Source organism: Cryptotermes secundus, unplaced genomic scaffold, assembly GCF_002891405.2.
Source record: "Cryptotermes secundus unplaced genomic scaffold, Csec_1.0 scaffold614, whole genome shotgun sequence".
NCBI lineage: Eukaryota > Metazoa > Arthropoda > Insecta > Blattodea > Kalotermitidae > Cryptotermes > Cryptotermes secundus.
In genome coordinates this window covers 61,171-79,466 of record NW_019728501.1, presented here as the reverse complement: position 1 = coordinate 79,466, position 18,296 = coordinate 61,171, and the positions used below count along the sequence as shown (strand labels likewise).

General features: G+C 36.6%; 1 protein-coding gene across 1 annotated transcript in view; it reads left to right on the top strand.

The window, feature by feature from the left end:
* The window catches only part of LOC111865246 (chitinase-3-like protein 2), a 22,051-nt gene extending 14,667 nt beyond the window's left edge, over positions 1 to 7,384 (top strand). The window contains exons 5-7 of the mRNA XM_023853144.2: positions 1,610 to 1,825; positions 5,185 to 5,392; positions 7,179 to 7,384. Coding sequence (XP_023708912.1) covers positions 1,610 to 1,825; positions 5,185 to 5,392; positions 7,179 to 7,328 — 574 coding nt within the window. The 3' untranslated portion in view covers positions 7,329 to 7,384. The remainder of the gene's footprint in view (positions 1 to 1,609; positions 1,826 to 5,184; positions 5,393 to 7,178) is intronic.
* Positions 7,385 to 18,296: the final 10,912 nt, after the last annotated feature.

Sequence of the window (18,296 nt, the reverse complement as noted above, 5' to 3'; positions counted from 1 at the left end):
AACTACAACTACTTCTCTCCACATTGTTCCCAGTCTGTCATTTCACTTAACACATATGGATAATAAAAATGTCTTTAAATCACAGAGAGTATAACTCATATAAGATATATACCATTGGAGAATGATGTAGTGTTTCTTAACTAGTATATTGTTATGCTTTTGGGAGTGTGTGACAATAGATGGGGTATGGATTGGATATTATATTTATCTACCACTTGTGTACATCACTCAGAACTACACTTTACAGATCACTGACACACACACACACACACTCAAGTTCTTCAGTTCGTTCAGTGTTAGCATATACCTGCAGTAAAGCACGCTAAAAAGCAGCTCCACATTCAGAGCTTTCCCCCACTTTAGCCTATGTGCATCCAGCAAGAATCTCAATATCGTTGAGTACTCTGTGTACTTGTACTGCAGAACCTGCTTCAGCTTTTTGTTCATGATGGCATGACATTGAGATTTCAGTGATACCAGCTTCTGTGTCCAGTATTTCTGGAATCTGGTAGTGGGATGTCCACCATCTTGGTGTACACTCAAGTTCAATGCTTGTTTGGTTGTTTCACACCCGCTGCTGGGTGGCAAACTTCACTGATACTACCTTTGCCAAATGGGAGTTGGCCATGAGCACACTACATAAAGCAAAGTCTGTAAAAACCACTCTGTCCAACACACATTTTGTTCAGATCACTAAATCCAATCAAGACCTGGTGTAGCTGACTTATCTTGAAAACAGCTGGGGCTATTAAGCAGCCGTTGCTAGGTACTCTCTCTGTAAACAAAGACTGCAACAGGCATGCTCTGAACCTGTCGTCATTCAAACTCAACTCTGAACACATTCATGAACTGGTTGCTTCAGACTTTCACTCCTGAACTTGCTTTTCTGTCTTTCCACATTCTGAGTCAGAGTTACTTTACAACTGGTGGTTTACTACCAATCAGCTCATCTTGGTGCCAAGCACCTTGAGACCCATGACCAGTATTTTTTTTTCAACTGAACACTTGGTTATAGTCCTTACATAACATCCTCTCTGATGAGAGGATGGATTTGTTGTTTACAGTTGCTGCTGGTCCTCACCAGCACAGTCATTCTTGGGTCCAAGTCCGACATGACTCATGACCATATTTTACCGTCTCAGATTGGAGACTCACCCATCCTGCAGGGCCAGGTCCCTGTATTTATACCCTCCAGGAACAGGGTGGCCCAGTTGTATCCCCAGGCACTGGGTTCCCTTTTATCACCTCCTATGACTCACAGGGCTATGGTGGAGGTATTTGAACCCACCTCCACATGGGGTCTGTCTATCCATCGGTTTCAGTTCCCAGCATATAACCTTAGCACAGACTCAACAGAGAACACCACCTCCAACAGTTCCTCTACTGTTTCGTGTGTATCTGTTGCTGCAGTCATGTGATTTGGTTGCCATGGAAACGTGTTTATACAAAGCCATTGCCTAGCAGTGGGTATTTTCTCTGGCTCCATGATTCTGGCTGTGAGCAGACATGTTACAGATACATATTTATGTGTATTGTTCCTAAATATGAGACATTTTAAAAATAGTGCATCTGTGTAGAAAGGGTTTATGGTTTACTTTTTAATTTTCAGATATGTTGACTATGTGAATGTCATGACATATGATTACCACTTCTATGTATGGTATCTTCCAATGACTGGCTTCAATTCCCCTCTGTACAAACAAGCTGATGAGAATGGATATTTTGCAACATTGAATACAAACTGGACTGTCTCCTACTGGGAAAGCCAGGGCATGCCCAAAGAAAAGATAGTTGTGGGGCTTCCAACATATGGACATTCATTTACGTAAGTTAGCACTGTAAGAGTTTTATATAAATTCACTACATATGCAGGGAGAACTTCAGATGTGATTGTAAGTGATGGAGGTTGAAGAATCATGAACATATGCTAATGAAGGTTGAAACTTCAATTGAAATCATCAGTTAAATAATGTGCAGAAAGAGCAGAACTCATTGATGCACAAGTAAATTTAACTTTTGATATGTTGCTTAAATCTTAACATAATTGTATTGTTAATAATAAGAGGGTAGTAACTTAGCCCTTTCACTCTCCTGGGTATGGTTGCTTTGTGTCCTTTTAAATGGTAGCCACTTTCCACTCAGAATTACTGGGTTTCTGGACTTGGCCCATCATCTGGTATTCCAAAAACCTAATGTTATCTATTTTTTTTAGAATACCAGATGATGGACAGTCCAAAACCCATTAATTCTGAGTGTTACACACCATGATCAGAACCCTTCAGAATCCACTAGCCAATTTCCAAGTAAGCAGTCTCAAAATAGTTTCTCAGGATAGAGATTTAATTCTCAGATATGATACATATTTATATTTATGAAAATGGGATATTTAAATGCTGCTGATTATAAAAATGAACTTCATGATTAAAGCACTTCAGTTTGGTGGCTGCTGTTATTCAAGTTCTTGCTAAATTCATCTTATGACATGTCATTTGTGCAGATTCATGGCTTTTAACAAGAAGGAAACATTGTCTTCACAATTTTTAGAACTGTTCCCATTTTCTTGCACATTTGAGTGCTTGTAACACCAAAAATTATGCAAATAATACTGGATTGTTAAAGTTGATTCTTTGCTCCCAGTTGTTTTGAGTTAGTATGGGCTGTAGAAGGACACCACTGCTTGTGAGAAGCATGACACGGAACACCAAGTGACCCCAGAAAATGCTCCTCTGTCAGCCATAGTTGTTTTGTTTTCTAGTACACAGGCAGTGGAAATGATTAGTCTTTACCCTTCCTTTGTCTAATTGCAAAATTTTTCCTTCAACATAGACACCAAACATACTATATCATATTGCAAGGTCATTCATTGTTTCCCTTTTTCTCAAAGTGACTTTCAGGCTTAGACCAGCATTGGTATTGCCTCGCGTTTATGCACAGGGCAGAAAATATAATTGTCATTTCTATAAGCGTTCAAAGCTTCCTGTCCAGTTGTGGAAAAGAAAGTCACAAATCAAGTTCGTGAACTGTGTTTTATTCTTATAAAAATAGGATATGATAAAGAATCAGACATTGTGTAAAGTTGTAAACTTGTATGTAGAAGTAGACACAAGCAGAACAGAGATGTATACATTTAATATGACAACTGAAACTGTAATACCAAGGAATATGTTCATGTTTTCCAACTGTACACTTTTGTTCAAGGTCCCCCCTTTAGGGTTGGTGGGTGGTATGTGCACTAAATTGTGTGCTTGAAGCCCTCCTCCAAACCAAGACACAGGGGTCCCTCATAGGTGGCCATTGTGCTGGCACCAATGCTCTTTATGGGATTTGGACACCCTTAAAGAAGTACTAGCTTGTGGGATGTGTTGCCATGCAGTGTGGTGAAAGTCACTGATATTTTGTAGGAACATACTGTTTCCATCTTCAGGGTTAAAGAGTAAGTCAAGCAAGCAGCACTTTGCTTACTCTTTGATCCTGGGGATGGTGGCAGAACCTTCGAGTATAACATTCTTAACAGTCAGTTCCGTGAGAATCTCACACTGGACTTTTTTAGTAGGGAGTCTTTTTGGCCGAAACAGGACAGCCATATGCAACAAGAAAAATAAAACCTAACTACTTTAGATCGTTTTTCTGGGTAGTGACTAGAGTGACTGGATGGACTCCAAGCATGTATTTGTTGTAGCTAGGGATGGTCTTTGCTCTCTTTATTGTTTTTCCTTCCTGCTCTTTCTTTTTACACCATTTGGAAGCTCCAGCTTTGTAGATATGAACTTCACAGGCCTTCTGTCTTGCCACATCTACAAGAATTTGACCTTTCCTTATGAATATGATGTCTCCTTTCTTGAGCTTTTCCACCTTCTTTCTGATATCCTTTGTGCACCTCTATCCAACCAAAATGCACACACACACATAGGTGCTTCACTGTAAAAGCCTCTCACAAAGTTCAACATGATTTTCCTGATATGTAGTGTCCTTTATCCAGTGATCTGTGTCTAGAGAAACATCCAACAAGATCCTTTATTGCTTCTGATGTTCTAATGTTTCACACAATTTACATATTTGTTCACATTTAGATTCACAAGCTGTGAATAAATCTTTATGCTTTATGGTACACCTTGTTGCATCTCTTCATCACCTGAAATTTCCTTCTCTGGATTGTTCAGAGGGTAGAGCTCGTCAGTCAGAAAAGTCTAAGACATGTCTGACTTCATAAGGTCAGTCGTCACAAGTACGGGGAAAGCACCAATGCCAGAAAAGGACAAAATATAGAAATTTTTTGAAACCTACACAGAGACATTTGTTTACTTAACAAGGCTGTGCATAAGTACTTTTGTTAATCAGCGGTTTTCATCACACAGTTATCTGTCATCACACATCATAGTCTAGTAGGGAGTTCTGTTGCATCATCCTTGGTTCATATCTGTGCTTGGAGACTGGCTATCTTGACATGTTTTAATCCCATCTCTTCAGGTAAATGCTGAGATAATACCTCAAATTAGGACATGATTGATACCTTTCACATATTTTCAAATTCATATCACTGATCATCCTTCCATTTGATACTATATTGTTCGAACTACTGACTGCAAAGAAAAATAAACTATAAATAAATAAATAAGTGAAATGATGCAATCATAAACACAAGAACTTGATATGTCCACATTTTTGAAAATGTTATATCTGTTACATTTTTGTCATGTGAAGAAAGTGAAGTTCATGTGGTCCTCGATACACCTGTTCATTTGCATAATATTTTTGACACACTGGAAGAGAGACTGGGGGGGGGATGATTAACTTGATGTCATTCCAAAACGGTTTATAAGGAAAAGATATTACATAATAAGATAACAGTGAGTAATCAAGACAAACGTGAAATTCTAACCAGTGCTGTGTGACATAGAATGTTCACACCAATCAGTGACTGGAAGTCAGCTGGCATCAAAATGTGCCCATGTGTCAGGATCACTTCTGTGTTGTAATCAGAGCAATTGATGTACTTACAAGAGTGACATGCAGTTTGTAGATGTGCAGTGCCACTTTACAGGCACAGTATGGCATGAGACTTCATGCCAGATTTCAAGAATATCTGGATGATGGTTATTGAGATAGGAGAAGGGAAGTTCATTTTTTTTTTCTGGAGTGTGGTTTTGTTATTTTAAGAATAAAATAATTTTAAAAAATTTTCAGGCTTGTTAATGATGCCAACCACGGTGTTTCAGCACCAGTTTTGGGCTTTGGTGTGTTGGGAGATAGTGGCTTTATTAGTTACCCTCAGGTCTGCCATTTTGTGGAAGAGGAAGCCGCTACTGTATTTGATCGAGACAGTCGAGTACCATATGCTTTCAAAAATAGGGAATGGATTTCATATGATGATGAAAGAAGTTTGGCTTATAAGGTATGTACTAGACTTAGATATTTTGTCTTCATTAATATGGTGATGTACAGGAAATGGTTTTGTTAGTGAAGAAAACAGTATTGTTAGAACCTCCAGGTTTCATAAAAATTGAGAATATTTTCTGTAGCTGAGAGATTATAAGCCATTGAAGGACTCTTTTTTTCTGTGGAGTTGGTTAATTAGTAATTATAATTATTAAAACCTGCATTTCTTATTACCATCATGATTAAGTTAGCATTCAGTCATATTTTAGAAGATCCAGGTGACCGCAGTACAAGGGACTTAGTCCCCCCTAACTAGCAATAAAAAAATAGCCCAGAGACAAGCCATCCTGTCTCAGATTTCCATTGGCTTCCTTAGACCCCCCAAGAATTCTCTGGGGTAGTACTTTTAAACGCCGTGGAACCATGTCTTTCCATATCCCTTTTAATTCATCATTCAACACTACAGAAACTGTGCAGTTGAAAAGTAACTACAAAATAAAATAAAATTTAGTGATTAATTACAGCAATACCTCTTACATTTCCAGAAAGAGTTTTAAAATAGTTACAACTTAATACTTGAAAACAAAATTAAATTGCTTTTAGTAACTCATCATATTTGTAGTAAAATTTCCACATAACAAAATTAAGGAAGCAAAACTTTTTAAAATTCATTTACAGAGATTTGAAAGATGCTCATTCTTTTTAGACTACATTTTTATCCTTAATAGAGAAAGAGTAAAATTGTGAGATCTCCATGCCATCTATATATATGTCTCCTTTCAACTCTTGAAGAAATTGACCAGTCTTCTTGAAATCTGGCACAGTGTTATGGTATTGGAGGCCACTCCATCCTCATGCTTTTCAGTTTCCTTAACAAGTAATAACTACAAGGTGAACACAGACTTATGATGTGGGAGTAGCACTTACACCACTTAATACAGGGTCACGAAATACTAATCTTTTAAAATTCTGTAACATTCATAACTTTTTTAACAACATTGTACATGAGCATCCTGCTACATTAGTTAATCTCTCTCTCACACACACACACACACACACCAGTGCATCTTCACAAGTTATTGGTTGAGTGACCACTTAGTCCATGTTTTCAGGAAAATTCAGTGACATGATTCTGGCACACAGGGCCATCATCAGGTGCTTATGGCTCTGTGTGGCTGAAACATGTCATTGAATTTACATGAAAGCTTGGACTAAGTGGTGATTAAACCAATATCACATTTTAAAATTAAAACAACAAATTCCTGTTTCTGTTTAATAACAATAACTAATGAAATACTGAAGCTATGCATGTGAAGCTTTTGGTATGAGAAAGATCATAAATACAAATAAGGTATTGTGTGAAATATTGTGTGTAAGTTATCAGTTACAAACATGACCATGGTTCAGAATTTTGAGGCTATTTTCATCAAATCTACTCATAATATGAACAAAATCTGTACAGAGGAGGCATATGCTACATTATATGTTCATGAACCACTGCAAAGGCTGTGCACAGTCAGTATACTTGTACATGGCAACAGTAGTGCTCCTTCACCTGAAATATAATTGCTTCTATGGTAATATCACAGTATGTAGTAGCCAAAACTTAGAGTGAATAACACTCAAATTAAGAAATTAGGCCTGATCATCGTAATTGAAAAAGTTTGGAAATGAGGTCAAATTACATCCAAACACACTATGGAATTCATATATTTTATATGACAAGTCTTGTTTTGATTAATTGATGTAGTTAGAGAATAGTGTTTTTGCAATGCTTTTGCTAACTGTACACATTCTTACAGGCTGAATATGTTGCAAGTGGCGGTTATGGCGGAGCTATGATTTGGGCACTCAACATGGATGACTTCAAGGGTGAATGTTCCAATTCAAGGGAAAACTGGTTTCCCCTCATTACCAAAGTTAAATCAGTTCTAGCAGATGACCAGTTGTGACAAATGGAGCTGGGCTTAACGAAGGCCCTTGGTATCTGATGATTTTCCCAATTTTTTTACACTGACCCATCTGAAAATTAATCTTAACTCACTGGATACATTTGAGACACAGCTTCTGAACATGATATCAACAGTATTTTGGCATCTCAGTATCTTGTTTACATGTTCCTGTACAATTTTGCAACACTTCTGAATTTCCAGGTCATGCCAGAAGAACAATCTGTAGCAAGAAATGCTACATTATTTATAAATAATATCCGCAAACCATATAGTAAAGTTGCACTTTTTTTTTTTAATTTGCTAGTGGGGGCTGGAGTCGAGCTGAGTCCACTCGGCACAGTGGCCATTGATTGGCCTATTGTACCTGCCCCGGGTGATTATGATGATGAAGAATTTGATGGAATGAAGTTTGGCAGGGGAAACCGAAGTACTCGGAGAAAACCCGCCCCAGCGCCACTTTGTCCACTACAAATCCCAGTTGTCCAGACCCGGGATCGAACCCGGGCCGCTGCCGTGATAAGCCAGCGAGTAACTGCTTGAGCTATGGCACGGCCAAGACTTCACTTACTAAACGGTATTGAAGTTTTCTGTAAGTATAATAGTTTTTACTGAATACATTTTTATCAGTATGTCCAGTAGCTGTTACCTTACAGCTTACAAGAGTTTTCATTGTGACATAGGTTTTATGACAAGATATTGGTTTTGTGAATGCCTGAGAACTTCATTTAGAACATGGTATATGCAAATTGCATTATATCTGTTTATAACTGCAAATATTCGTTAAGACACTTGTTCTTGTTCACTCATTGTATATTGTCTCTTCAAGTTTCCATACATTTATTGGTACAGTAAAATAAGTTTAAAAATTCCAAAGTTATTTTCTTATTTTTCATAGGTAATAGCATTTTTCATACATAATTTATATACTGTCTTTTTGTTAAATTGGCGATATTATTTACCTGCAGAACAGGACAGCAACTATGTCCATGGTTTAATCAGTGAATCATGTCTTATTTTGTTTTTCACAGTTACTAACCCTTAAATTCTTAATAGGTTGTGTTAGAGACTATCCTTTAAGTAGCTCAAATAGGCAAGTACATCTCTTATGCAAGAAATGAAAATGGACGATATTGTTTCCTAACCCTTCCTATGCAGATGGATCATAACCAAAGAGACAGTATTAGGGATTATTGATTGGTGGCTCAAGTGGTAATGCCTATGACCTGTATTTGGTAGGTGCCTGGTTTGAATCTCAGGTGGGACACTGGCTATCGTGACTGATTTTTCATGGTTTTCCCCAGTCTTTCCAGGCAAGTACCAGGAGAGTACTCATGTTAAGCCATGACTACTTCTGTCTGTAGCCTTTCCAGTTCATTATTCAATAATCATTGGTGCTGTATAGTCTGAGCTACTGACAGTGTCTTTTTGTGGTGCATTTTTGTGATGCTGTCAGTATCTAGACTATGTAGTAACAAATGGTAGCATGATTTACAAGTGATAAATTGGAAAGACTTTGGAAGGAAGCATTGTGACCTGAGGTACTCTCCTAGAATCTGCCTGTAGAGACTGAGGAAAATATGGTATAGACAATGTTCTGGCTAAGATTCAAACCAAGCACCACCTGAATAGAAGCCTGAAACAGTACTGCTACATGAACATGCTCAGTGACAGTGTTGTTAATGCACTATACATAAAATTAAATAAAATACCAGCAAGCCACTCTGGGTCTTCATCAAGAAATACAAGAACATCCATGCCCTCTTTTCCTCAAACAGTGGGGCATGTTTCTGTTTCTGTTGTAATAAAGTGAATCATCCAGCTGAACATTTTGCAGTAGTTGGTTTACGATATACCTCCTGCGTGAGGAGATTATAAATTTCACACATAGGGTGCATGATTTATGCTGTGACATGATTTTTAGTTCATACCCCTATACAAAATAATTAGGATGATACAATGTTTTCTCGACATTCATGTGATCATGAAATTAAAGAGTTGAAGAAAGTGTAGCAGCTTCAAACTTATGCATCACCATTTAATTCAGGCATAAAGGGTTAAGTTTGTCCTGTTGTACAACTTACTTATTTCTGTTGTCTGTTATAACCAAAATAATGAAAATATATTGTCATATGTAGGGTGGTATGCGTGACAAAATGATGGGTTCTAGTTCGGATGATTGGATTTATTGGCACTTTGGATACACTCTCTCTTTGAATTACAACTAGTGCAGCGCTATTGCTGTTTCTACACTTTATAATTCAGTGTTACACACACACAATCACTTCAAATCATTATGAAGTCTTCTCGTCTTCAATCACTTTGTACTCCTCTGTCCTGATCTTCACAATTCATGGTCCGTTCTCATCCTTGTACTCTCGACTGTTGAGTGCTCCTGGATTCTCCACTCCTAGTTCCAGTTTGCTCTTCCGGCTTGCGACTGACTGCAAACAAACTTTTTGTCCCCTATAAACCTTCGGCACGGACCTACAGAAAACAAGTCACGTGATTCCTAGCCATCGACTTCATTGGTGCGCTGGCTGTTGCATAGCAACAAGCAATAAACATTTGTTCACTGAGATACAGCTTCTATTGTTGTGCATTTTAACATGTTTATAATGGTTTAAGATGTCACTGGTTATTTTCCTTTCAAGAATGTAGCATTGGGCATTTAGTGAACAAAGTTTTGTTCAACCCTCTTTCCTTATTTAATATACTGTCACGATTTTAGAGTGTACAAATTACTATCGCACACAGACTAGTGTTCTCCATCACAGTGTTCACTGTGCTGCTTAGTGGTGGCTTCCAGTGGTGTAGCATTCTTGGCTTCCATATCCAACAGCTCCTGTCCTCACTGGCTGGCACCTTTTAGGTGCAGCTCCTGAGCTCAACCAACTTACTTTCAATTGCCATTCTTCTACTGTTTCATCATGTAGCTATTGCATGGACCACATAGAGAACATTGCTTCCCAGATACTCCATTGTTGCATGTTATGAATCTGTTGCCTAGGAACGGGTATATTTGTAGAGCCATTCCCTAGCAACAGCTGTCTCTGCTGGCTTCACAGTTCTTGGCTTGAGCAAACATGCAACATTATCATTTAGCAGTTTTCATTTCATTTCTTTAGATTAACTTATCACTGTCACTGAGCTGTATGTTCAAAGTATTTTATCCCTGATGATGGCTACTTTCTCTTGTTAATAATATAATGTTAATGTGTATATTACTTAGCAGATAAAGATATTATAACACTTATTCTGTTCAAACTGACATGACTACGATCAGTATTTGACTATTGTATTTAGGAATATGTATCTGTATGTTTCTTATTGATTGTGTTAGAAGTCCAAAGCTTTTTGCAGCATACTTATATGGTATGAAATTCATAGAGGAATGTGAATACACTCAATTAACTATTTATTTAGAAACTATATAATGAAGCTTCAAAATAGTGATAGCATACAGGCTGTGTTTTGATATTTGTTTATAGGATTTTATTGATTCTAGGTAAAATAAGTTCAGAACAATGTTGGCTTATTCATGAAGTAAGAATTTTTGTCCTAAGTACAGGTTAGATAACATATGGATGTGAAGATAATGTAGGAGCATACATTTGTACTACTATATGGTATAATTTGTCATTACAGTATTTTATCATTTATATAATACATAATACCGTTTGTGCTTCCTTAATTCTGTACTGTTACCAGTATTAGAACTCCAGCATCAAGTCACTAATGTTCAATTATTAGGATGCAGATGGATACGCCAAATTAGTAGTATAATGTAGCCATTGTTCAGTATTTTTTTTATTCTTTTGTAACTTGCATAAGTAGGTATAAATGGTGCTTATCTTTCTTTAGAGGTGTATGTTCATAAGGTAAATGCATGGATACACGGTGATTAGTCTGACAAATTTACGTTCAGTCCGACTGACCAGAAAATGGGAACTTCGACTCTCACATCCCTGTGGGCCTCAACAGCCTGTCACAGGGATAGCTTTACCTTTTCACCTTAAATGTAAGAGAAATGTCTATTAGTGCCTTTTATAGGCTAATTGTCTGACAGTTGTTTGCCTGTAGTAGAATGATTATATTTTTATCAGTAAATTGCGGAAGAAAAACCCATGCAGAAATTTTAAAGAGGTTTGCTGAGCATAATGTGTAATTTGTTTTTGTGTGTGTGTGTGTGTGTGTGTGTGTGTACTAATAGTACTGTAAGATAAATTAAAAGAAAATAAAAAAACATGGTGCTACTTTATTCACTTTTTATAACATTATTGTATTATCTTAGTTATCTGTTCAAGTTGTAATACATGTGTATAGTTATGGAAACTTCTTTCAGAAGTGAAGTTAGGTATTTAATATTATGTAAATCCTTAGTTGCAAAGAGGTGGATATTTGAAAGGAGAAAACTGGGAAGAAATATAATTTTTGTTGGAGTGTATGTTAAAAGACTTTTGTGGTTATATTGGACAAGAAGTGAGATAGGGAATGACAATCACTCATTCCTGTCCACTTCCCTTCTACCCACAATTGCTATTTGAAACCATCCTAATGACTTAAAGACAATACCAGTGAAAAATGAGACCAAATGGTTGTGTATTAAGAGAAAAATAAACTAGATACTATAAATGAGGCCACTACACATACAGAATAGTCCCTTATAGGTACAGTCATAAACACTGATTCTGCTGATTCAGCCTGCAAAATAACATAGGCTTTGGCCAGTAGAAAATACTGAAAATCTTAAACACAATTGTGAGTAGAATTAGTGGAAGCTGGTTGGTTAATTGAGATAACCAAGATGATATTCAAAAGATGAGCAGAACAATAAAATTTAAACCATATCTGAGAATGTACCAACCAGACGCAATTAGAAAACACGTGCACCTTCCTAGCTACAAACCCGTATAACTTGCACAAGTGCCCCAGGCAGCTACAGTGCTACCCAAATTCAGTCGAGGAATGAACAGTCCATCCATTGGATATAGTGTTTGCAGCTGATGACAAGTTGGAGAGGTGCGGGAGAAGTAACAAGGTGCATACAAGACTGAGATACTGGTTTACTTGCAAGAATATAGTTCTTAGGCCTTCATGTGGCTTAACAGACGAAGAGTTCATGGACCTTAGAAGTGTGGGAACCTCTGCACTATAATATTTGTAAATTTACCCAAAGTATATATGAAAAATGACATGTCAAAATTTCATCATTGTCATATCCTGTCTGCATGTATGGAAACTGAAATGTGTGGGTAAAATTTTCTTTCTAAAACGAAATTAATATTAATGTAAATATTACCTTGTTATAACAACAGTGAAAGTCATGTCTAAAGTTGTGTGACTTAGTTTGACTCTTAGTTGGGTGATGGTATGTGGTATACTTCAGATGTTCAGAAATACAGCGTATTTTTTAATCACTAGGTAAAAAAGAGGGCTAAATTACGAGTAGTGCTTCATATGGTATAGAATATAACTACTTTTATGTTTAACACTACCAGTATTTGTGAAAAAAGTAAGTAAATGTTCCTATTCTCTTATTATCTTTTTGTCTTGCCCTCTTCTCATTATCCAAGGAGTAGATCCAATTTAACCACAAATTCTACTTGTGCATGGTATTCCAGTGTGTGTGACATGCACAAAATTAAAATCCATCATTGAATCTGTTTAAAAATGTATTAATAAATTTGAAAATGCACTGTCAGTCTTTCCAATTTCTTCTTGAAAGAGGTTACTTTTTAATTTTTGTGACAAATATTGGTATCTAAAGTAACATAGGTAACACATAAACATATTGTAATGTGGATGCCCAAAGTGTTTCTAGGCATCGGCTCGATAAACACATTCCCATGGATATGCAACAATGGAAACTGTGTTTGCTGTTTGCTATCCTGAAACTAGTCAATACGGCTGACAGTGGAGGTGACTGGTTTTCTATGGGGTCCATGCTGCAACTGTTGCTATGCAGCGGCTCAGTAAACAAACTTCAACAACAGAGAGACTGTTTTCTGTCCGGACCGTACTGCGGCTATATAATGAGAGCTGTGAGACATAAGTTCAGCGTGATAGTGACAGTTCAGTGACAGAGCGAATTGGAACTAGGAATGGAGAGTTCAAGTTCAAGACAGATCTAGTTCACTGCAGTTACAAGTGACAGAACCAGTTCACAGCAGAATTCCTGAGTTATGAGTGCATAATAGCAGTAAAAGGACGCAAACAGAGGCGAGAGGAAACATGCAGAGCTGGACAGAAGACTCAACTAAGAAAGAGAAGATGAGAGATTATTCACGTTACATCATGTGGAAGACTTTATTTTTGAGTAATTGTGATTGCAATTAACTTATCCAATAAATTGCTTCATCTAATCTGGAACCCATTAACTTCTTGTTGAATTACCAGGATACTGTCAATGTCTTTCATTCTGCAAATATTGATTTTTCTGTTCAATACTGAGATTGTATAGCATCAAAGGGGGACTGATGATACTGAATGACAAGTGAATAAATGGGCAAATGGAAAAGCCATTAAAAATCTTCTTCAGAATAGCAATGTTCACCACAAAAGACCACATGTATAACCTTAACTAAACGGTGAGGAACACAAATCTGGTACCGACACATACTGTTTTAAACAATAATTAATCTACATATTTTGTCCCCTTATACTATAATATTTCTCACTTATGATAAAATAAGACAAAGCAGATATTGGTAGAATTATACTATAAATTGTAATTCTCATCACCAATCTATAAGCTTGGCCTTGGCTCAGTAACTGCAGGCAAGAGATGGTGGAGGGAGACCGAAAATGGGGTTTTTACTACCTAACCTGCGAGTTGATTGCAGCTATGTGCCCTACTTTGTGGACTAATGTGGTTTTTTTTTGGTGATTTAAAAGGCTGACAACAGTCAGGTTCTCAGATTGATGGTGGAAACTGTACTGCAGAATATTTGAACAAGCTCTCTCATCATCATTGTTGCATACTGAAGATATGAAGTATGAACTTGTTGCCATCCATAACTAGAGAATGAAATAGCAGTTTATCAGACCTTTTATTTAACATTTGAATTTACCAAGTGTAATAAACTGTGGGTTGACTGGTGTGAAGTCTTATAATTCCAGGTTGAGAGGTGAGTGCATTTAATTTTCCTAGCAATTCCTATTTTTAGTGTCATCCATTATTCACTTGAGCAATGTCAAATAAGATATAATTACTGCATATATTTTTTCTATGTTGAGTTTACTTCTTTATGTTGTAGAACTTGAAAAATTCACATAATGTGTTACTAATTAAGATTAATATTGTGTTCCTAATCAGAGTTTCTTATAATTAGCAGCATATGTTTATCTTACTAGAGCATTGTGAGTCGTTCATTTTCATATATATTATTTGTATGGAGACTCAATTTTGTGCATGTTATTGTAAACCAAAGACAAAATATATTAGCAACATTATTCTGTAAACAATAAAAATATATCCAAATAATCAGTACATTATGAGCATTCTGTAATCAACTCTTCAAAGTGTACTATCTTCTGACAGGATGCCATGAAGCCTGGTTGAACATACAGGTCATCACATCCCACAAGATAAGTATTCTTTGGAGTCACTGCTGTGAGAACCTAGAATCCAACATCATGTTCTATGTTTTCCAAAAATTATTACATTTCAGTCTGCATAAAATATTTAATCTTGTACAGACTGAGAAGGAGCATCTTCATTAGATATCTCAAACTCTATGGAACCAAGTTCCTCATGTAAAGCTAAAAGTCCCTCAGCCTCTGGAAATATTCCCAACATTTTATGAAACCTAAAGGTTCATTACTGTCCCCCCAAGAGCCTGCCACTGGTCATTGTCCTGAGCCAGATAAATCCAGTCCATACTCCCCCATCCTGCTCTCCAAGATTTATTTTAACAGCACCCTCCAATCTAAGTATAGGTCTTTATAGTGGTCTCATATTTTCTGCTTTTCCTGCCAAATCCCTATATGCAGTCCTAGGCTGTTCCATGCGTACTACATATCCTCATCTCATTCTTAACTTGATCATTCTAACTGTATTTTGTGAAGCATACAAGTTATGAAGCCGTTTTCTCCAGCCTCCTATTACTTCATCCCTCATGAGTCCAATTATTCTCTTCAGCACCTTGTTTTCAAAACATCTGCAGTCTATGATCTTCCCTTTATGTCACAGAGAAAGTTTCACACCCATACAAAAGTGAAAAATATATTTTTAATCTAAGTAATAAAATTCTAAAATCCAGATCACAGCGGAAATATCACATTCTATGCGTGGATAACAGACAAATTTCAAAGAAAATTTTAACATACAACCCACTAAGAAAAACATGGGGTGCCCACACTTTTAGACAGTGTAACGTAACTTCGAACAAGGCCCCGCATTCCTAGTCAAATCCCGCGCATAGCTTGTGATGGGAGGAGTTTCTTAACACTCGTTCTTCCACTGGCCACCTGTCACTTCTCACACCCTCCACCCCCTTGTCTGAAATTTTTCTTTTGCACATTCAAGGTTACTCTTGGCCTTGTTCGAAGTTATGTGACACTTGCTATAAGATGGACAAACATACTCTTCAAGGGACTGGAAAAGACCAAGCATGGCCTAGTCCATGAAAACAATGAAAATGACAAAACTACAGGAAAGACTATATTTTTGGACATTATACCAGAAGATGAAAGGTTATGAAATGAATGGTAGCAAACATTACTGAGATTCTGTCAAATGACAGACAAATGACAAATGAATCAATTCTGATTTGTTACTGTCATTCCCAAATATTTGAATTCTGCCACATTTTCAAAGGATCTATTAGTTGTCTTTGTGTTCTGGTGATGACACATCAATATATACTTAGTTTTCTCTGTTTACTTATAGATCATCAGACAGCTCAGCTGTATAAGTTGTCAAGTATTTATGGTGAATGTAAAACTGTGTTTACATGAAATTACTTTTGATTTACAATATGTACTTTGAAGTGAAGTCCTCTTCTCTAGGAAATGCTGAATAAAGCATATGCAGAGGTCTTGAATCTTACTAGTGGAGAGGACTAATTGGCAGTGACAATATGTGGACTGCTCAGAAAGTTTTATAAGTGTTGTCCCCATTTCACTGTATTGAAATGGCTTGGATTTGTTAAGACATAGAAACATATTCCAGTGGAATTTTATACCCCAAAACAATCTGATTCGCATGTATGTTCCTTTGCATCATTATGCTGCAATGTGGCATTTTCCAAATCACATTTCAAATATTAATGAAACACTGGCACAGAAAGAAGAGGATATATGAGTTGAAAACACACTTATCAGAATAGAAGTTTATATTTTCTTTCTTGAATTAAAAATAAATTATTACAATAATTATTATCAATTATATTCATACATTTCATTTAAAAACAGAGTGTATCATTATATACTGTACAATCAATGAAGGTATATTTACATAAAACAAAAACAACAACCATTTTATGCTATCTTACAGTAATACTGCATGAAAATTATTTATTTATTCTTAATTGGGCAAGCTAAGGAACTTCTAGCCAATGAAAACCATACTGGCTAGCAACTCCACAAAACCAACATATTTTCAACAGACCCTTCACCAGCTAGTCTTTACACATTTAGTTCCATGATATTCTGCAACTGAAAGTGTCTGTTTTGATTAGAAACACTGTAATGCTTAAAGACGAGTTTTATTGAGCATTTTATCATAATAAATAGAACTGCAACATATTAAGGAATAAAGCTTCAGTAGAATATACTGGTTATATATGATTTAACAGAAGCATTTTCTCCTGCCATGGCAGTCTAGATTCAATCCGAGGTCATTTCACATGGGATCTGTGGTGGATAAAGTGGCACTGGGGTAGGGTTTTGCTGAGTACTTCAATTTCCCCAGCCAGTTCTCAATCCACCAACTGTGAACCCAGCTTCAGTGTACCCCTCCTAATGCAAAAGCAAAATTTTTGCATGTGAAAGGTTTCATTCTACCAGTCAACCAACCAACTCCATGGGAGAGAACTCTTTTTGACAAGTAGCTGCTCAACTACTACAGAATTCCCCACATTTTACAGAGTCTGAAGGTCTATTATAGTATCCACAAGAGCCTGCCTCTGGTCCCTATAGTGAGCCACATGAATCCAGTTCACTTCCTTACACTATTTCTTTAAGTTTAAATGCATTACAGTCTGATAATAGCTAAGCTATAACAATATCCAGTTTGGTTTTACATCTTTGATTACTACAAAAACTTCAATCAAGGGCCTTCTCAAAAGGCGTCAGTTTCATAGATGGTAGATATATGTTTCATCCTATTATGCAAGTAGTTTAAAAATGGGCAACGAGAAGGAATAAAAACGTCCTCTTTCTGACCACTGATTCTGAAGATCACATATAGATGACTCCAGTTCAACAACAAAAAAGGGACATAAGATTTGTGTAACTTAAGTTTTAAATACCGTATACAAAAGCTTAACATTACTCTGCATCTAATGTTAAAATGCAGTGTATCCTGACAAAAGATTAATTGTGACTATGTATTTATATCCAGAAATATAATGCTGCCTTCTCCAGTTTGATTTTGTCTACTTCATTATTTTATACGAAAAGCTAGGGTTCATCCTTCCCAGTAACTCATGAGCCAGTCTACAAATTTTCATGAAACTTGGTATGAACATTATGCTACTATAAGTCACCTGGTATTAATAATACCAACATGGTGGCCTTGCATGCTAATAAGGTGGGAGTGACACTGGTGCCACTTTATGAAGGGTTCTCACATACTATGTGATGATAGGCGTCCAAAAATCTGCAACTTTTGTTAAGGCAATTCTTTCATAAAATATAAAACAATGTGTCAGCCACACAAAATCTATACTTAGCTTTCGGTCTGAAGGTGATAATCAATCATCAGACCTATGCATATGAAATTTGGTATGAAAAATGAGCATAAGC